Source organism: Cyprinodon tularosa, unplaced genomic scaffold (genome assembly GCF_016077235.1).
Source record: "Cyprinodon tularosa strain WSP-4 unplaced genomic scaffold, ASM1607723v1 ctg747, whole genome shotgun sequence".
Taxonomy (NCBI): Eukaryota; Metazoa; Chordata; class Actinopteri; order Cyprinodontiformes; family Cyprinodontidae; genus Cyprinodon; species Cyprinodon tularosa.
In genome coordinates this window covers 148619-170584 of record NW_024039504.1, presented here as the reverse complement: position 1 = coordinate 170584, position 21966 = coordinate 148619, and the positions used below count along the sequence as shown (strand labels likewise).

Genomic DNA, 21966 nt, shown 5'->3' with positions numbered 1-21966 from the left:
TGATTTTAATTAGATTATCATGATTTACTCCTTTGGGAATCTTTGCTAATTTATTAGATTTTGGTCGTGGGCAAGACACAGTCTGGATGGAGTAAAGAGTGGGTAACAGTAGAGAAGCTGCAGAGATGTGTGTTAAACTACAACTCTGCTTCCTGGTCTGCACCCTGGGTGGTCAGGGTTTTGGAGGACTAATAAATGTGGCCAGATTCCTAGAAAGAAGGGCTGCACCATCCAAAGTGGGATGGATGCCGTCTCTCCGAATCAGACCAGGCTTTCCCCAAAAGGATTGCCAATTATTAATGTAGCCCACATTGTTTTCAGGGCACCACCTAGACAACCAGCGGTTGAATGACGACATGCGGCTAAACATGTCATCACTGGTCAGATCAGGGAGGGGACCAGAGAAAATTACGGAGTCCGACATTTTTTTGGCAAACTTACACACCGAAGCAACACTAATTTTAGTGACCTCCGATCGGCGTAACCGGGTGTCATTACCACCAGCGTGAATAACAATCTTACTGTATTTAACCTTATCCTTAGCCAGTAGTTTCAGGTAGGATTTGATGTCGCCCGTTCTGGCCCCCGGCAAACATTTGACTATGGTCCCTGGTGTCTCTAATGCCACGTTTCTGACTATGGAGCTGCCAATCACCACAGTGGGCTTCTCAGTGGGTGTGTCACTGAGTGGGGAAAACCGGTTAGAAACGTGAACGGGTTGGTGGTGACCAGTGGGCAGAGATCCACGACTACGCTTTCTGCGTACAGTTACCCAATCACCTGGCTGCTCAGGCACTTTTGGAGGACAGCTACGTGGGGGGCCTACTTTAACTCCTGGATGTTCAACAGCCTGAAGCCTGGATTCTAACTCTGACACCCTCGCCTCCAAAGCTACAAAAATACTACACTTTTTACACATCCCATTATCACTAAAGGAGGCAGAGGAATAACTGAACATCTGACACAGAGAGCAGGAGAGAGGAGAGGAAGAAGGAAGAGTTGGAAAAGAGTCAAGGGAGGGAGAGAGAGAAGCCATAGCAATGCTAAGCTAGAGCTAGCCTAGGCTAGCTACTCCTTGCTATCAGAAATAAAACCGTGTGAAACTGACAAGTGCTCAGTAGAAAAGTGCAGCAGAAGGTGCTATGTTTTAAAGTAGTCAGAGTTACTTAGATACAGAGATATCACAGAGAAAATAACTTAAGTTCAGATGGAGATCCTCTGAACAGCTGCACACTCAGTTAATCCAAACAGGAAGTGAACAGGTCCCACATCCCACATCATGGGGTATATCACCCACAGAAGAAGAAGATTAGAGTGGTGTTTGATTGTGCTGCATCATTCCAAGGTACATCATTCAATGCACAGCTGCTACAAGGACCTGATCTTACCAACTCATTGATTGGCATCATAACCAGATTCAGGAAATAACCCATTGTGTTGATAGCAGATATTGAGGCTATGTACCACCAGGTGCATCTACCGGCTGAGGAATGTGACATGCTAAGGTTTCTCTGGTGGTCAAATGGGGATGTCTCTCAACCCATGGAGGAGTACAGGATGTGTGTCCATCTTTTTGGTGCAACCTCGTCACCAAGCTGTGCGAATTTTGCTCTGTGAAAGTGTGCAGAGGATAACAAAAACTCCTTCAGTGAGCATGTAGTTGATACCATAATGCACAGCTTCTATGTAGACGACTGCCTTATTTCAGTTCCCTCTGAATGTGAGGCTATTGCACTCTATCACAACCTTCAGGCGATTTGTGCCAGAGGAGGATTCAACCTTAAAAAGTGGATGAGTAACAGTCGAACTGTATTGGGTGCAACCCCTGAAGAGAACAGGGCAGAGGACATAAAGGACATTGATTTGGACCATGGCCTACTTCCTGTTGAAAGAGTACTGGGTGTACAATGGTACGTGCAATCAGATGCATTCAGATTCAAAATTTCAACCCAAGATCGGCCTTTAACCCGTAGAGGACTTTTGTCTGTGGTCAGTTCCTACGATCCACTTGGTTCTAAAAGCCAAACTAATCTTGCAGGGTCTCTTTAAGAAAGGTCTTGGTTGGGATGAAGTTATACTCACACCAATTGCGAAGGAGTGGACCAATTGGATAGATGAGCTTCATCTACTTGAGGACCTCTAAGTCAGCAGATGTTTTAAGCCAGTGGATTTTGGTTCTGTGACTTCTGCCCAACTGCATCATTTTGCAAATGCAAGTGAGGTGGGTTATGGAACAGCTACTTACCTCCTGTTGTGCAGCACTGGTGGAAAACAATGCAGCAAGCTCATCATGGAAAAGGCCAGAGTGGCTCCATTAAAGCCAATTACCATTCTTAGACTGGAGCTGACAGCAGCGGTGGTAGCAGCACGTATGGATAGATTCTGGAGAAAGCAGCCATGGATGCCACTACTCGACTCTGTCTTTTGGATAGACAGCACTTCTGTGCTGAAGTACGTCACAAATGAAAAATCCAGATTCAGAACATTTGTGGCCAACAGGGTTGGAGAGATACTTAAAGCATCTCAGGCAACTCAATGGAGATATGCAAGCATTCTGTCCAATCCTGCAGATATTTCTTCAAGAGGACTTGGAGTGAAGTATTTTCTCAAGAATAAACAATGGATGTGTGGCCCACAATTTCTGCTAGCAAAGGATCAGTGGCCTACAATTCCATTCAGCTTAAAGGAACAAGAACAAGATGATCCTTAAGTCAAAATTAGCGTGTTGACAAATGTTGTTGCATCCCAAGAAGAAGATGACCCACCGTCTCAACTGATTGACCATACCTCCTCATGGAACCGGTTGTAGAGAGTGATAGCTTGGGTCTTAAGATTCAAAAGATGACTTTTAAGTCTCTGGAAGAAGAGGAAGGAAGTAAAAGGGTTGTTGTCACACTTAAAGATGGATGAGAATGAACAGAACACTGTTAAAAAAAAGGAGCTGCAGAGTGTCAAGGATTTGTTCCCCGTTTTTCTCTCTGTGGAGGAGCTGAAAGAGGCGGAGCTAGAGATCATTGGACTGTGCCAACGGAAAAGATTTCCTGATGAGTTTTCCAGTCTCTTAAGGAATCAGAATGTGAAACAAACAAGCCACATATACAAATTAAATCAATTTCTTGATAATGGTATTTTGAGAGTTGGCAGAAGGCTCAGTAAGTCAGCAACGCCTGAAGAGTCAAAGCATCCAGTGATTTTGGCCAACGATATTCATGTTTCTGACCTCATTCTTAGACGAATGCACAAAGAAGTCGGCCATGGGGGCAGGACCCACATGTTGGCAAGGCTACGCCAGGATTACTGGATTACTGGAGCCAGTGGGGCCATAAGAAGAATCTTGGCCAAATGTGTTATATGCCGACGGGTTTTGGCAGTGCCAGCAAGCCAACAGATGGCAGACTTGCCACTCTACAGGATTTCTCCTCAGTGGGAGCGGATTGTTTTGGTCCATTTGAAGTGAGACGTGGAAGATCCACACTGAAAAGATATGGAGTTATATTCACCTGCTTAGCTCTGAGAGCTGTGCATACTGAAGTAGCTGCATCACTGGAGACAGTTTCATTTATGAATGTACTACGTCGCTTTATAGCTAGAAGAGGCCAAGTCAAAGAGCTTTGCTCAGACAATGGAACCAACTTTGTTGGCACCGATCGAGAATTGAGAAGATCTCTGGAGCATTGGAATCAAGCTCAGATGCATGATGAACTATCACAGAAAGGAATAAAGTGGAAGTTTAATCCTCCTAGTGGTTCCCATCATGTGGGAGTCTGGGAGAGGTTAATACGTTCAATCCGAAAGGTCCTCAACTCTACTTTAAGAGTTCAAACTCTGGATGATGACAGCCTCCACACTGTGCTTTGTGAAGTTGAAGCTATTCTCAATAGCAGACCAATAACAAAAGCATCCACAGATCCAAATGACTTGGAGGCTCTGACTCCTAATCATCTCCTCCTCCTTAAAGGTCAACCATCTTTCCCACCTGGTGTTTTCCGGAATGAGGATTCTTATGCTGTACGTAGATGGAAACAAGTACAGTACATCTCTGATTTGTTTTGGAAAAGATGGACAAGAGAATACTTACCACTGCTTCAGGAGCATCAGAAATGGAACAAAATCAAGCGCAACTTTGCTCCTGGAGACATCGTGCTCATCGTAGATGACTCTGCACCCCGCAATTCTTGGATTATGGGGAGAGTTGTTGAAGACTATAAAGACAGAAAAGGACTCGTTCGACAAGTCAAGATCAGGACCAAGACAAGCTGTTTAGACAGACCTGTCACAAAGATTTGCCTGCTTCAGGAAGCCGAGGATACCTGATGGATTATTTGTTATGATTTGCTGTTCTTGTTTTGTTTTTGATACTACTTCACTTTGAACATAGAACCTGTGGCACACACACTATTTTCTACCAGATTCTCTGTTCAAACTGCTAATCTGAAAACACTTGGAACACATGTAAAATCCTGTTCATTAAAGCATATTGTCGATGTAAAAAGAGGAGCTAAATTGTTCACCTTCTATACATGTTTTTTGTATGAGATTATACTATGTTTCTCTTATTTAGTAATTATTATATCATAATAATTAGGGGCCGGAATGTAGAGGCAAGGATGCATTTTTGTCATGTCTCTAAGGGTAGGGTGCATGTGTTAAAGGTATGTATGGGCATGTGTGGTGGGAGCTATAAGTGGGTGTTGGCATGTGTCTGGAGCTGAGTAATTGTCTAATTAATATCATCTGGATCTGCTTTGGGGCTGTTTGTTTGTGTGATTCAGAGAGAGGCTTAGGCAGGGTGCCAATATTTCTGTTGACCGCAAGTGTAAAGCAAATTAAGTCTGCAAATCTACCTGTAATACAATGCTTCAAAGAAAAAGGGTACAATAAACATCCCTAACTGCAGTAAAGCTTTATGTTGCCTCCTTGGATTCAGCGCGTCGAACAGATCCCTGCTCTCCTGTCAGTGACAAATTTTTGGATGATAGTCGCCTACATTAACCATTGAATAAATGTTTAAACTTTATTTTCCTTTTTTTGCCGAACTGTCCAGGGTTTACTGCACCTTTTGCCCAGAGACTGCTGGAGAAAGGCACCAGCTCCACAGTGACCACATGGATAAACCCCAAACATGGGTATGCACACACATTTATCCCAGATGGGCAAAATTAAAGGGAGGTGCTCTCCAGAAAGCCAGAGCTCCATCCAAGTCTGGTCTGATCCAGTGTTGGATTAATTGTACAAGTTATTCTACTTTAATCATATTATACTTATACATTCATATTTACAAATTTGCATATTCCTGTATACTTGTATTACACAAAGTGTTGAAATGTTTCACTTGCTGTCTTTCTAATGCTTGTTATTAGTGTGTGCAGGAAGCAAGGTCAAGGAGAATGGAGGATTGCAAACAATTGGTGCTTTCTATTTTAATGTCTATAGCTGTATTTGCCGCCATCTTGACCTTATGTGGATGTTGTTGTATTCCATGTATTAGAGCGCTGCTAAATAGACTAATTACCACAGCAATACAACCCATGAAAGCAGAAATGTATGCCCTCATGCCCATTGAAAAATACCCATCTGATGATGAAGACAGCGAAGAGGATGAAATCTCTTTGCATTTTCCTGACTTTTATCCTAATTCCAATGACATTAACAGTAACCCACCAGTTTAAAGTACCTCTGAGTGTACCCTTTACAGCTAAAACATGATTTCTTAGTTGAAAATCTGAAAAGAAGTAACTACTGAATGATAAAATAAATAGCTTAAAGTGAATAAACAGGAGGGAAATGTTGGATTAATTGTACAAGTTATTCTACTTAATCATATTATACTTATACATTCATATTTACACATTTGCATATTCCTGTATACTTGTATTACACAAAGTGTTGAAATGTTTCACTTGCTGTCTTTCTAATGCTTGTTATTAGTGTGTGCAGGAAGCAAGGTCAAGGAGAATGGAGGATTGCACGTACTGGCACCGGATGAGGAGTGAAAGCTCTCCTTATCTTATGATATTGTATGATGTTATGCAAAACTTCTGGTTCCGACTGGTTTTCACCCCCTCCTCCCTCTTAGCTGTCGGAACCAACATTGTAGCCAGGGCGTTCCTTAATAAAATGCTTGGAGGGCAGAGCTGTTTCAGAGTGGTTTGGAGAATTGTAACTGAACAGTCTCTGATCACTCTCCTTGCAAGTAAATCATACTAAATTCTCTGTGTCTTTCTTTGTACAGGTTACTGAATAAAATGTTTGGTGTTTAAACCTAACATTAATTGGTCCTTCGAGCCGGATTGCAAGATACCCGACGACCCCCAGCAGGTGAGTGAGATCCAGATAAGTCTGCGGCCGCAGCAAATAGACCCTTTACGGGACTGGTCTCTCCCTTATAGGCTGGGGTCCGACGGTTGAAGCATTTCGAGGACGCAGAGAATTGTGAGTAGTTTTTTTTTTAAAAAGGAGTGAGTGAATTATTAGAAAATAAAAAATTTATAAAAATATAAAAAGAAAAAAAAAGAAAAGAAGAAATAGAAGTGAAGGACAGCGAAGTCCTCTCCGCGTGGGGTAACGGAATCCCCTTGTTGTACTAAAACCCTGACAATTCTAGACTCTATCAGGTAAAATAGAAATTTTAAAACAGTTAAAGTCCGTGGGAGGGCAGGCTCCCCTAGTTTGTAAGGGCAGGCTCCCCTAGTTGTAAACTAGTTAAATTCTGCATAGGATGGCGGCGTCCTCTGTGTTTAAAATAAAGTAAAAGTTAACTGCGCAGTGTGAGTGTGAGTGTGTGTGTGAAAGGAAATATAGATATCACTAGATATCTGTATTTCATACCAAAAAGACAAGGGTTAAATGGTGAGCTTTTGTGGATGTTTGTAGACAAGAAAACTCCACCTGTAAAGGTTGAAGTGAGTTTTACCACAAAAAGTAGTTGATCACCATCTTGTCTGAAGCCCCAGTGTTTAGAACACGTCAGGTATTAAAAACCCACTAGGCCCAAATTTAGTTCAAAATGGGAAAAGGGCAAAGTAAAGAAAAACAGAAGTTATTAGAGAAACTCCAGTGCAAAGATTGGAAAGCAGTCGAAAATGATGACCCATCGGCGGTAGAGCCGTTGTGTTACTGGATAAAAAACTACGGTTTTAATGGCAAATTGAGCACCACAAACATAAAAGAATTGCAACAAAAAATAAAAACAAAAAGCAAAAATAAAGACACTTTGATGGCAAAAGAAGGTTACATGCAAACCATGGTCTGGATGAAATTGGCAGGACAGAGAGAAGAGGGAGAGCGCAGAGCTAAGAGAGAGAGGGGGGAGAGACAAAGAAAAGAGAAAGAAGAGGAAGAAAGGGAAAGTGAAGAAAGAAAAAAGGAAAAGGAAAGATCAGTTATGTTTCATAGAAAGGAGGATGATGAGTACGCAGGGCCCTATTCTAACCTGATACATCAAATACATAATCTCCCACCAATGGGAGGTGCTGCCGCTGCAGTCGATCCCTCAGCTCTCTCACCCACGGGGGATCCTCCACGATATACTCCCCCACAACATGTAGAAGCACCATTGAAAATAGCCCCTCCTCAAGTAGCTTCTCCACAAGCTGATACCTCCCAGGGATATATTACTAGGTCCAAAGGTTCTGTAGGGGATTGGTCAAAAACTTTAGCGACAACATTTAATGACATTCTGTCTCCACGGGCACCCCGAGTGATGCCTGTGAACCTGGAAGGTGAAGGAGCAGTCCTCACGCTTCCTTTAATAGAATTACCAAACCCCTTAGCAGGCCAGGTTGAGGGGAATGTCCAACAACCAGCCACAGTAATGGTATACAGAACCTGGACACAGGAAGATGTTAGAAAAGCAGTAGAAGGAATTCCCCCTCCAAAGGAGGATGTGGAAGAATGCATAATTCAAATGGAGAATCTGAGAAGATCTTACCATTTGAATGGTGCGGAGGTTCAGCAAGTCTGGATGTGCCAACTGGGATCAGAATGGCACCATGTTAAAGGGGATTTTGTGCCAATTACAAACCAAGATCCTCCTATCCCTTTGCAACCAGACTCCCTAGAATTAAAAACAGCTGTAGAGCATTTGATTAATCGTGTCAGGGCCAGATATCAGAAGAAAGCAAATTACACGGAAATAGGGAGATGCACACAGAAGCGGGACGAGCCTTTTGATGAATACAGGGTAAGGATGGAAAAGATATTTAGAGCACATAGTGGACTGCTCTTTGATGACAATGATGAGGGGCCATTTAAACAGCAGCTGAAGAATGCACTACAAGCAGGGTCATTACCAGAAATCAAAGGATGGGTTGAGCGCCACTACATAAACATGAGTGGTGGAACGCTCCAAACCTATATAAATCACGCCCTGCATGCAGAGAAAGTCATAAAAGGTAAAAAAGAATCACAATAAAGAATCCACTGTGTTTTATCAGGAGGAAGAGGACACTGTGTTTTATCAGCAGTCCGGAGGTAGGGGCCGATGCAGAGGCCGAGGCCGTGGAAGGGGAAGAGGTTTTGGATCACGCTCAACTGATAATTCTGATAATATGGGAATAACTGATAATGTGGGAAAGAAGGCCACATGGCTAGAGATTGTCGAATCAACCCACAAAATGCAGGAAGCTCAGAATGACTATATAAGCAGCCATTCTCTATTAAAGAAATGGAGGATGAAAATATGGATGTCTTAAATTTAGAAGATTTGTTTTTTGAAGAAAAATATAGACCTGAAATAGTTCTCATGGTCCAGGGCACTCCTGTTAAATTTTTGTGTGATACAGGAGCCTGCAGAACTACAATGAAAGAACCCATACCCCACTCACATCTAAGTTCAAAATATGCAATAGTGCGCGCAGCCCAAGGAGTCACAAAAAGAGTACCAGAAACCTCACCCTTATGGCTTAGAGATCCTGAGGGAAAATCTTGCCAACTGCCACTTCTGTTGTTGCCTGAATGTCCGGTGAATTTACTGGGAAGGGATGGTTTAGTAGCACTTTCCCTGGCAATAATGCCAACTCCAAATGGATTGAAAATAATAAGACAAAAACCGGAAGAGGTATTTGTCCTCCAAGGAACAGGAAACCCAAAATATTATTACACGCTGGACATTCCAAATAAACCTCCGACCTCCACAGGAGCTTACCTTGTGGATGAAGGAAAACAGGCAGTAAGAAATGTGCAAGATCAAATGCCACCCGATGACCTGCATGTCACCATGTTGTACACCAATCACTCTGACACTACATTTAAACAACAATTGGATAAAGTGACTCCTGGGAAAATAACAGTATCTTATGTGTATTTAGACGTGGAATCCAGCTCAGCAGCAGCTGTCATTCTCCCAGAATCCTTGCTCCCTCTGTTCCACCAGCACTGGAAGCCTCACATCTCCTTATGCAAAAGTAAGATAGAAAAATGGCAGGATCTGGGGAGATTGGTGGAAAGGGGAGAAAGAGCACGTGACTGGGTAGCAACTTCAGTAAATACATGGTACAGTGCATCAACAGAACTAACAAAGAAAGCTTTGTTCTGGACAGTAACCGTCCAGGCGGGAACCCACTTAGATGAAGAACAACAGTGACAGATATATTTCACAGAAGCAGAGGAAACACTGCTGAAGCAGGTTCCAGCTAAATTGTGGTCTCTAGGACCTACAGATGTAGGCTTAGTTAAGAAAGCATTACCAGTAAAAATAAGACCTAAAACAGAACACCGTCCTAGAGTAAGACAGTATCCATTAAAACCAGATGCTGTCGCTGGCATAGAGCCAGTCATTGAAGATTTAAAGAAAGCAGGAGTGTTGGTGGAATGTGCAGATTCTCCCTGTAACACACCAATATTTCCTGTTAAAAAGGCACCCCCATCAACAGGATGGAGAATGGTTCAGGACTTACAAGCAGTAAATAATGCAGTAATACAGAGATCACCATGTGTGGCAGATCCTCACACATTATTGAATTCTTTAAATCCTCAAGCTAAATACTTCACAGTAGTGGACATTAGCAATGCTTTTTTCTCTGTTCCAGTACATGAAGACAGTCAGTACTGGTTTGCTTTCACCTTTAAAGGGAAATGATATACATATACGCGTTTACCACAGGGGTATTGTGAAAGTCCTACAATATATTCCCAAGTGATCTTTTCCAGCTTGTCCTCCTTTGAACCACCTAGACAAAGCCAACTTTTAACATATGTTGATGACATTTTGATAGCATCTGAGACTAAAGAGGATTGTGAAATTGATACGATCGCATTACTTAAACATTTGGCAGAAGAAGGCCACAAAGTTAGCAAAAACAAGCTGCAATTTTGCCAAGAACGTGTAAAATACTTAGGACATCAATTAAGTGCTGGGGGCAGAACCATTATGGAAGACAGAAAAGTAGCAATACTGCATGCGCCTAAGCCACTTACAAAGAAACAAATGATGTCCTTAGGACTCACTAATTATTGCAGAAGCTGGGTACCAAATTATGCAGAAATAACTGCACCGTTAAACTTTCTGATGTATAAAGAGGAACTGAAAATGTCAGATAACCTAAATTGGACACCTGAAGCAGAAGCGGCCTTCTGCAACATTAAGCAGGCTATGGTGAGCAGTTGCACATTAGCTCTCCCAGACTATGAAAAAGAATTTGTACAAATGGTGGACTGCAAAGGTCATTTTATGACCTCAGTCTTAACTCAAATGCATGGGAACAAATTAAGACCAGTAGCATACTATTCCACTAAATTAGATGCTGTAGCATGTGCACTTCCACACTGTGTGCGAGCAGTGATAGCTGCTTCATTAGCAGTAACATCCAGTGCTGACATAGTATTATTCCATCCACTGACATTAAAGGTTCCTCACTCGGTGTCTGCTCTGCTTTTACAAACAAAAATGACTTTTCTATCCCCAGCCAGACATCTCTCATGCATGTCTATACTCCTGTCACAGCTGCATCTAAAAATAGAATGCTGCACAGTGCTGAACCCAGCAACACTTATCCCCACTCCAGATGATGGGGAATTTCATGACTGTGAGACTCTGGCTGAACAAACTGCTAAAAGCAGGCCAGATCTAAAAGACACTCCTTTGTCAGGAGGAGAAACATTATTTGTTGATGGATCCTCTAAAAAAGATGAAAAAGGGAAAACGAGGACCGGTTATGCTGTGGTAACGCATACCTCTGTGCTAAAAGCGGAGGCTTTACCACAGCATTACTCAGCACAAGCAGCAGAACTGATTGCTCTTACTGAAGCATGCAAACTTATGAAAGACAAAATAGTAACTATCTGGACAGATAGTCAATATGCTTATGCTACAACACATACGTTTGCACAACACTGGAAAAACAGAGGCATGATAACATCAACTGGGAAACCAGTGACTCATGCCAATTTACTTAAAGAACTTTTACAAGCAGTACAGCTGCCAAAGCAGCTGGCAATATGCAAATGTGCGGCCCACACATCGGGAACAGATGCTGTTTCAAAAGGAAATTCCTTTGCAGATAAAATAGCAAAAGAAGCTGCCTTAAAAGAAATAACAGTATTAACACTAACAGATAGTTCACTACAACACGACATATTACAAGACATGCAGCAGCAAGCTCCTAAACAAGAACAAGAACAATGGAAAAGAAAAGGAGCACAATTAAAAGAAGGGATTTACACCTGACCAGAAAATAAACCAATCCTTCCAGAAAACTTATACAAATGGGCAGCTATATTGTCCCATGGTAAAACCCATGTGTCAACCGGGGGAATGGTAGGATTGGTAAACCAAACATATACAACTTATGGGTTTAATGCTTATTCAAAAAATTTCTGTAGAGCATGCTTGATATGTGCAAAGCACAATGCTCAGGGAAACCTAAGGCCTAAAAGAGGACAATTCCCAAAACCAAACTACCCCTTTCAACATATACATATGGATTTTATAGAACTAAGCCCTAGTGAAGGTAAAAAGTTCTGTTTGGTAATAGTAGACTCGTTTTCTAAATGGGTAGAACTGTTTCCCACAAAACATCCAGATGCACTAACAGTAGCTAAAGCATTATGTAAAGACATAATCCCTCGTTATGGGATTCAAGAGAAAATCTATAGTGATAATGGCACCCATTTTGTAAATCAGATAATAACCAAAATAGGACAAGCCTTTCACATAGATTTAAAAAACCACTGTGCTTACCATCCACAAAGCGCAGGCCTTGTGGAAAGAACGAATGGATCCGTTAAAAATCGACTTAGGAAATGTATGGAAGAAACAGGAAGATCATGGACTCAATGTTTGGACTTGGTTAAACTACACATAAATATTACAAGTACGACCGGGTTGACCCCTTATGAAACAATATTTGGCAAACCATATAGACTTCCCTATTTTAATAATAGCTGGGAAACAGATGATGAAAGTACTCTAGCAGACTACATGAGAAAGATGCTGGAGCAACAAAAGCAACAACTGAACCAAACTGACAGTGTCCCACTCTCTGTGTCTCCACAGGAAAACCAATTAGTTGAACCAGGTGATTGGGTCCTCATAAAGAGCATAAAGAAGAAACATTGGTATTCACCTAAGTGGGAAGGACCTTATCAGGTTTTGTTGACCACTCCAACTGCATTAAAAATAGCTGAAAAAAGCACATGGATCCACTTATCACACTGCAAGAAAGTGATAGTTAGATCAGATGAGTAATGAGTAAAATCACTTTCTTAATTATTCTCTGGACCCTTACCATACTGCTTAGCACTCTAGTAATTCTACTGTGGTACCTGTTATAGAATACACATTTGGTCTCCTTCACCGACCTTCAGAGGAAGTCCATCGTACAAAGGGGGTTGTATTTTTAGTATACAACCATCTCAAACTGGTGAAGGTTCAACAACTCTGCCGAGAGGTCATAGGAAGTAGACCATTGTGTAAAAAGATTATCCATAGAACACTTTTTGAAGTTTGAACCTAGATGATGTTGCGATTATTCATATTAGTTTTGTCTTTAGCTCTCACTCAGGGCAAGGATTCTTGTTGCCCTCATGATCCAGCTATTTGTAAAAGGGACGTCTATCTCTGCTATAACTCTACTAGAGTAATCAGTTTGGTGACTATTCCTTTTCAAACATTCTCGCAAAGATTTAAACATGACCCGGGAAATTGGCGCGGTTATGATTTCTACCTATTTCCTCGCGTAGTTCAAAGAACTCATAATGGTTGGGGAGACGTATTTAGAACCACTGGACAGTGGAAAAAGGGATCATATGGATGGACACCTTTAGCTAAGAAATGGATGAGTAGAATATCAGGGTTCACTGTTAACCATGCCTCCAAAGTTTTCACTATGACAATAAACTCCACAGCAGAACCCCTTGAGAAGGAAGGCTGTTCTTCCTCATTTCTATGTGCACGGTCTAGTGGAACCGATCCATGTTGGCCTTTGTATTTGTGCCCCGCAAATATTACACAAGAAGGAGATGAGATACAAGGGATTCTTACTTCTGCCCAAGGTGAACAGATAAAAATTCAAAATATTAATGGTCCGCTTAAAACAGATGAATTGTTTCAAGTCATCACTGGAATCTCTGGGCAAACAAACAACTGGCTTTTAATGGCAGAACAAGCAGCTAAAACAGTGTCTAATGATTGTCTTGTGTGTATGGGAGCTAGACCGCTGTTACGTGTGGTTCCTGCCACCATAACTCCTCAATGTCTTCTAAATATAATGAATTATACGGTCCCAACTGATAATTGCACCTATTGGGATAAGATCTATCCCCTGACCACAGCTGAGAAGAAGAAACCAATCTTTTTGAAAAAAGTAGCTGTGGCAAATTTCACCTGTGTAAACAGGACCGGAGCGGGCCCGAAACTAGGCACACTAAATGAAACACAATGTGCAAGTATTTTACTGGTATCCATTTTTTTTAAACCTCAATCCTGCAGCGACATCTGGTGGTGGTGTGGAGATGACAAATTGTTTGACAGACTTCCATGTAACACCACTGGATTATGTGCTGCTGTCACCTTGATTTTACCTGTTTCTGTTACATCACTCACAACGGATGAATTGTTAACGACTGCAAACAGCATTTTACCTCACACAGAGCATACTAGAAGGAGGAGGGCATCTGAAAATGCATGGAGTGGAGATGACCCTACTTATATTGATAGCATTGGTGTAGCCAGAGGTGTTCCTGATGAGTATAAACTAGCCAATCAAGTTTCTGCAGAATTTGAATCTTTCTTATGCTGGTGGTGTACTCTAAATAAAAATGTAGACAGAATCAACTATATCCATTATAACGTCCAGAGGCTGGGAAATAAAACAGAACAAGGCTTCTCCGCCGTCCATGAACAATTGTCAGCTACCTCTCTGATGGCTTTCCAGAACCGTATTGCTGTTGACATGTTGTTAGCTGAAAAAGGTGGTGTGTGCTCTATTTTTGGAGATCAGTGTTGCACCTTTATTCCCAACAACACCGCTGCTGATGGCAGCCTCACAAAGGCCCTTGAAGGCCTTCGCTCTCTTAACAGCAAAATGAAAGACCATTCTGGAGTTGACACAAAAATGTGGGATGGATTTGGAGACATTTTTGGTAAATACAAACAATTGGTGCTTTCTATTTTAATGTCTATAGCTGTATTTGCCGCCATCTTGACCTTATGTGGATGTTGTTGTATTCCATGTATTAGAGCGCTGCTAAATAGACTAATTACCACAGCAATACAACCCATGAAAGCAGAAATGTATGCCCTCATGCCCACTGAAAAATACCCATCTGATGATGAAGACAGCGAAGAGGATGAAATCTCTTTGCATTTTCCTGACTTTTATCCTAATTCCAATGACATTAACAGTAACCCACCAGTTTAAAGTACCTCTGAGTGTACCCTTTACAGCTAAAACATGATTTCTTAGTTGAAAATCTGAAAAGAAGTAACTACTGAATGATAAAATAAATAGCTTAAAGTGAATAAACAGGAGGGAAATGTTGGATTAATTGTACAAGTTATTCTACTTAATCATATTATACTTATACATTCATATTTACACATTTGCATATTCCTGTATACTTGTATTACACATAGTGTTGAAATGTTTCACTTGCTGTCTTTCTAATGCTTGTTATTAGTGTGTGCAGGAAGCAAGGTCAAGGAGAATGGAGGATTGCACGTACTGGCACCGGATGAGGAGTGAAAGCTCTCCTTATCTTATGATATTGTATGATGTTATGCAAAACTTCTGGTTCCGACTGGTTTTCACCCCCTCCTCCCTCTTAGCTGTCGGAACCAACATTGTAGCTAGGGCGTTCCTTATTAAAATGCTTGGAGGGCAGAGCTGTTTCAGAGTGGTTTGGAGAATTGTAACTGAACAGTCTCTGATCACTCTCCTTGCAAGTAAATCATACTAAATTCTCTGTGTCTTTCTTTGTACAGGTTACTGAATAAAATGTTTGGTGTTTAAACCTAACATCCAGCTCTTTTTCAAGCATTCTGTCTTCGCTGACCTCAGTGCAAAGCTAGATTGTAAACCTTCTCTGACTCCAACCCCTTTGACACAATAATTAGAGAAAGACTTAAAAGGATGGTAAAAAAGACAGAATGCAGCTGTTCTTAAGACACAATATGGGGAATGCAAAACATGTTAAGAAAAAATTTTCCATCACAATGTTCTGCAGACGAAATATTACTTTAATCACAAAACACAAGTTCAATGTTTTCCCTCCCCAGTTTATCTCTACTTCACTCTGAAACCTAGAGTAAAAACTAATCCACACTACATTCCTGAGACAAACTTTTTGTTATTGTCATGACAAAGATTCATGCAGCTCAAGCTCCTCCTATTTAATGACCCAGTCCATGGTGAAGCAACTGTGTATCACTGTGATACACCTTAAATCTAAAGCATTTAGCTATCATAGAGGATGACAATAGAATAATGATGAAGCCAACTGTTCCTTTTGAACAAATTGAAATGCAGAGACGTGTATGACAACAACATTTAAACCAAAGGCAGAAGACTGAAGCAAAACAAATGTGTCTGCTTATGTCTTGGCTGAAATACCCTCAATTTCTTTGAGAAAAATTTACAAAAGGACATGATTTTTGCCCTTCTGGATTGAAAAGATGTTTGTCTTTTCCTCTCAACCGCATATGGTAAGAACATGATATCAGTTAAAACTAGGGCTGGGTATTGTTCAAAAATTTTCTCAAACCTATTTATTCTATTATTCTATGTGAACTAGCTTTAAACAGCCAGCACTTGTGTTAAGTTCATAAAACACTTTATTTTATTTATTTGTTTCCTTTGTCAGGTGTATTTTATTTGTTTTAATGCAAGCATTTGTGTTTGTGTCTTTAAACCTTAATGTTCAAAATAAATATGCAAATATTGTCAGAACATCTTACATGTCTGCATGTGTTCCTTAAAATAGTGTTTTTTTTTTATCAAAAAGATGAGAGAAAATGTTGAAATGCGAAATCATTTTAGGAAATGTTAAATATTATCTGCTGACAAAAAAGTAAAAGGTTAAAATTATGTCCCGACTAAAACTAGACTAAAATGTTGACGGTTTTTGTTGACTAAAACTAAACTAATAAAATTATGTTTTCTTGGACTAAAATAAAGACTAAAATGCTCGACTTATAGTCGACTAAAACTAGACTAAATAAAAATGGGATGTCGACTAAATGTGATAAAAACTAACAAGCGATGCTAAAACTGGACTAAGACTAAAACTAAATTTAAAAATGGCTGCTAAAATTAACACTACCTGGGGGGCATTTTAAAGCGGTTCCACGGCACTCACAACATGTTCACAACAGATACACATGAACCCTGGCTGTAGGCGTGACCACCTGTGTATTTTTCCTGGATGACGCAATCACGTTAAGTGTTACAGCCAATCACCCAAACTTGGCACCGAAAGACGAGGCATGTTTCGATACTCTGTAGAACCGAAACATTTCGGTCGGTACCATAAAAGAACTGAAGTTCGGTACCCAGCCCTAGTTAAAACCGTACAACAAATCAAGAATCTGATATGTCTCAGCGGCTACTATGGTTTGATTGGCTAAAACCTTGACATGGGCGGTCAGTAAACGATCAGCTCCAAGAATTGTACTGAATGTCCCTCCCTTTTGCTAACATGCTCTACAAGACAATACCCAGATTGATACGGTGTAGGAACTGAATTGAACTACGTGTGTGAATCTGGTTTATCCCTTGTTAAAATGTGGCCCAGATGCAAAAAAAAAAAAAAAGCTTTTGCTGTAGTTTTTAAAGAACAGCAGATTTCTTACAGCCTTAAGTTAAGGCTGCAATAAAACAGGTGGAATAGCCCTTTAGCCTTTTGCTGAACCAGTGTTACGAGAAGAAGAGCAGCATGCCTGCTGAGAATTGCCTCACCTGCTGCGCTCTAAGCTCCTGCACATTCATGATTAAGTGTCATAAAATTACCACTTTGTAGTAGTCATGGAAATAAAAAAAAGAAACAATATGAAAGATAGAGAAAATGAAGCTGACAAAGGATAATGCAGGAATGCTTTTAAGAGGTTTGTAGGTGGCTTTGATGTACCTATCAAGTCTAGATTGCTTTGTTGACATTTTTCCACAGACATTCATAAATCTTACCTGTGTGAGTTCTCATGTGATCCATTAAATGTTCTTTTTTAAGAAAGTTTTCTCCACATGTCAAACATGGGAAATGTTTCTCTTCAATCTCTTGCTTCGGAACAAGCTGGTCTTCCTGCTCACTTATGGGGTGCTCCATGGTTTCCTCTTTTGTCCAGTGATGTTCTGGCTTTTGATGCTCTTCTTTTATTTGCGGATGTTCCGAATCCTCTTGGTCCAAAGTGGAATTCCTCTCCTGTCCACAGAGCTGCTGGTCAGAGAAATCCTCCTCTTTTCCAACATAATCCTGCAGGCGGCCTGGAAAAACCAACACAGCACACAAACCAAACCTTAGTTTTCCAAACATTTCAATTATTGATGTTTTACTGCCATCTGAAGTGTTAGAACATCCTGTGGGATGACCATCTATCCTTGATTTCGATTTAGACAACCAGTTTAAAATAACTAAACCAACTTATTCAAACCAAATATCTCTCTTAACCTTCTTGGAATAAATTCCATCTTGTTTTACATTCATTGGCAAAAAAAGCTTCTGTACGTCTGTTTCTATCATAACATCAAAACAAATGTCTGTACACGATCATTTGATGAGATATTATTAGGGGCGACCATCAAAAAAGGACAATTTTGGGACTTTTGATTTAAAATCATGACAGGGACAGGATACTGCATCATCCAGAGACTTTTGATAAATGCAGTTTGACTGTTGTCAACTACTGGACACCTTTAGCTATCATGTGAGGTGACCACCTCAGAACTCTGAAAACTAATCTTTAAATGTAGATCTACGTTCTGATGATCAACTTGATAGTGTAACGTCATGAGAAGTACCTAGCTTGGTTTCTGCAGCTAAATATTAGGTTGGAAGTGAACATAGAATTTATCTGGGGTGACCGAGGATCAAAACTACTGAGTGTTTTACATGACAAATATGATTTCCTCAGTTTCTATTTATTTACACATAAAAGTTACTTAAACTGCCTGTTTATTTAAACACATTCTTCAAATTCAGTCATTTATCATTACTACTCAGGACTAAACATTTGTCTTTGGTTATAGTAAAATCATATGAAAAAAGACTAAACTACGAGGCACCAGAGGCGGATCTAGGGTGTGGCTACTTGGGCTACAGCCTCGAATGTTTCCCCAAGAGCCCCGGATCTTGCTTCTGAGCCGATCTTAGTAAAATGTGCAGTACTGGAATTCACCAGAGAGTGGCAGCATGAGCAGGAAAGCAGCCTGTATCATTCCTGTACAGAAGAAGAAGTGTTTCCCTTAGTCGCTGCCAGCTTATAGGACTCATGCACCCCCGCGGCAAATTTTAACAGGATAGGCCAGTGGCGGATATCAATGGATATCAGAAGCTTTTTCAAAAAGCAGACAGCTGCACCAGCACCATACCCAGCAGCACCAACAGCTGTTGGCAAACAGACTGATGTCCCAGGTATGTGACGCTTTGGCTGATTTTGAGACGTTGTGTGGATTCCCGTGGGATGGGAGACAGTATTAGTCACGATAACGTGATTGGGACGGTACAGGATTAAACATTAACGGGAGCAGACGGGAGCGGGAGCAAACCGATAATAACTAAAAAAAAACTAGGATCGATGCCAAAAAATAAAAAAAATAGAAAGAAATAAAATCCAGTACTGGCACAGCGCCGCCATGTTGTAGTTTTTTTCCTTTAAGCCTACACTAGAATGCGAGACAAAAAAACTACACGACCCAAAAACCAACAGTGATTCCGCTCTGAGTTTTTCACCCGCGCTCAAAAATAACAAGAATGGGGCTCTGTTCGAAATCCTGGACTGCATCCTCCAAGGGCGCGGTCTACTTAGACTGGATCCTTTGAAGTCCGTGAAAATAAGGAGACCGGAACAGTTTTGGCTGTGAATTCGACCAGGTCTACCCTTCAGCGTAAGGTCTGTTGCTTAGCAACCGCGAAAGTTGACACACAAAGCAGGAAAAGAATGAAAACCGAAGTTTCCAAAACTGTTTGTTTATTTATTTCTTTTTTATTGTAAAGTGAACAAAGACTGATGAGAATCCAGAGTGGAATAAAGGTTCCAACCACCGGGAGCAGGAACAAATCAAATCAAATGTAATGATAGAAACCTTAGCCAGTTAAATAACCTGCTGCTGTCATTCTGCAAATCTCTGATGTTGCTGCTATTTTCAAATATCCATTACTGTAAAATAGTCCATAGCTGCATATTGGTTATTTATTCTCCAGTTTTATATTGTTAAAACACTTTACAGAATTGTGTCATGGTCTTGGTTCTGCTGTTCTTTTCTTTGCTCCTTGTTTTCTAGATTTATTGGCCTAATTCCAGTTTTGTTGTATTTCTAGATTTATATTAGTTCTCATGTTTTTCTGTTGTCCTCTTTTGCCCTCTTGTGTGTGTGTGTGCATGTTCCTTTCCCCTTGGCTCCCTCGTTGTCTCCTCTCACACCTGTTCCTTGTCTGCTCGTTAGCCCTCCCTTTGTCTCTCTCTGCTATATATGCTCTCCCTCTGCTCTCACCCTTTGTTGATTCCTTGTCTTTGCTGTCCTCCCATGCTGTTGTCCACGTTCCTCGTCTCTCCCTGGCTCCTCGTGTTTGGTTTTCCCCAGATGTCCCCATAGTTCTGGTTTGCTTTTGATTATTAGTTGGATTTTTGCATTCCTGCCTTTGTTACTGTTTTTGCCCCATTAAACTCCCAAGAAATCTCCTCAGCCTCTCTGCCTCTGCATTTGGGTCCTCTACCAAAACTAACCCTGACAAATTGTGTTGTTGTTTTTTTGTTTTGTTTTTTAACTCTTCCCTATTATGTTATTCTTATACATTTTTCTAAGGTCCACATTTGTGTGACAATTTTCAATAATCTTTCTGCTGCTGTAAATGTGCCCATTGTGGGACAATAAAGATATTTTCTATTCTATTCTATAAAGGGGGTAGAAATATATAAGTAAATCTAAACAATGTATGTATAAAAAAAATATCTGCAAATCTAATATTAAACAAGAAAAAAATCTTAGTTAAGCCTATTGTGCAAAACAGCAATAAAAAGATAAAAATCCTATCAGATTTATAGTCCCCCCCCACCCTGCAGATATATTAGAGTCTGTCCTTAAATTACAGCCAAACCCATTTACACAGTAACAGATAAAAACCTTTAGATAAAACTAAACATTACCGCCACATATCTGACTCTATAACCATTAAAACAACTATTTTCATTCATCTCAGACGGAACTATTCACAGACTGAATTATATTAAACAGAACTTCCAATTTTCACCACTGTTCGGCGCCAAGTAACCTTTCCTCTGATCACGGCTTGCTTGGTCTCGCAATGAATCCTGGGTAAACCAAGGATACATCGACACCCGTCCTTCAAATCGGGCTAAAAGAAGGACGCATTTAAAGGCCGCATAACGAGGAGTCTTGGAATCCTACCAGACCTTGGCGCTGCACTATGATGTAATCGTACTTCGAATCTGGCCTTCTAAGGACGCATCCTAGGTTTTCGAACAGAGCATGGGAGTGGTGCAGGAGCGGGAGTCATTCTGAATGGGAGCGGGATGGGAGTGGGAGTAATTTCACCAGGAGTGAGACGGGACAGGATTTAGATTTCTATTCTAGCCCGGGATTGGGACGGGACACAAATTTTTTCTGTGGGAGTGGGACGGGACAGGAGTGAAAATCCACTCCCGTGTCAGTCTCTAGTCCCGGCCGGTCAATTATTGGCAGTCATTGCAAAGTCTCTTGTCCATTCAAATTACTCGGTTGGAACTAACTTGTATAATTTCAAATATAGGTCACTTTCTCCAAAAATATAAGCCTCCCTCTAATGCAGTCTACCTCTCCCATTCGACCCAAAATGAAATGATCACCTGCATTTCACAAGAAATAACAGAAAATATCACAACACAAATTAAATCATCCAAAATGTACTCTGTGATGGCAGATGAAGCCAGAGACCACCACAAAGAGCAGCTGGCTGTCTGTGTCCGTTATGTCACACAACTTGGTACGCCAAAAGAGGCATTTCTTGGGCTACAGAAGCTAGACAGTTTTGACGCAAAGTCAATTGTAGATGGAATAGAGGCAGTGCTACAGTCTCACAATCTAAGTGACCTCATGTGTGTTGCACAAACGTATGATGGAGCAGCTGTGATGAGTGGACCAGTGGGGGGTGTTCAGGCCAGCTTCAGAGAGCGACACCCTGAAGCTGTGTATGTGCTAGGGTTGTCAAAAGTATCGAAACTCAAAAAAGTATTGATACTGAAAAGTTGTATCCGGATACAATACTCGTTTTTAAAAGTATCGATACAGTGCCACCACCAGTGGCACCTAAGCAGTCATT

General features: G+C 40.9%; 1 protein-coding gene across 1 annotated transcript in view; it reads right to left on the bottom strand.

Annotated features, from left to right (window-relative positions):
• Positions 1-21966, bottom strand: part of LOC119773148 (gastrula zinc finger protein XlCGF57.1-like) — a 45737-nt gene that overhangs the window by 10772 nt on the left and 12999 nt on the right. Inside the window, exon 2 of the mRNA XM_038269987.1 lies at positions 17619-17915. Coding sequence (XP_038125915.1) covers positions 17619-17757 — 139 coding nt within the window. The 5' untranslated portion in view covers positions 17758-17915. The remainder of the gene's footprint in view (positions 1-17618; positions 17916-21966) is intronic.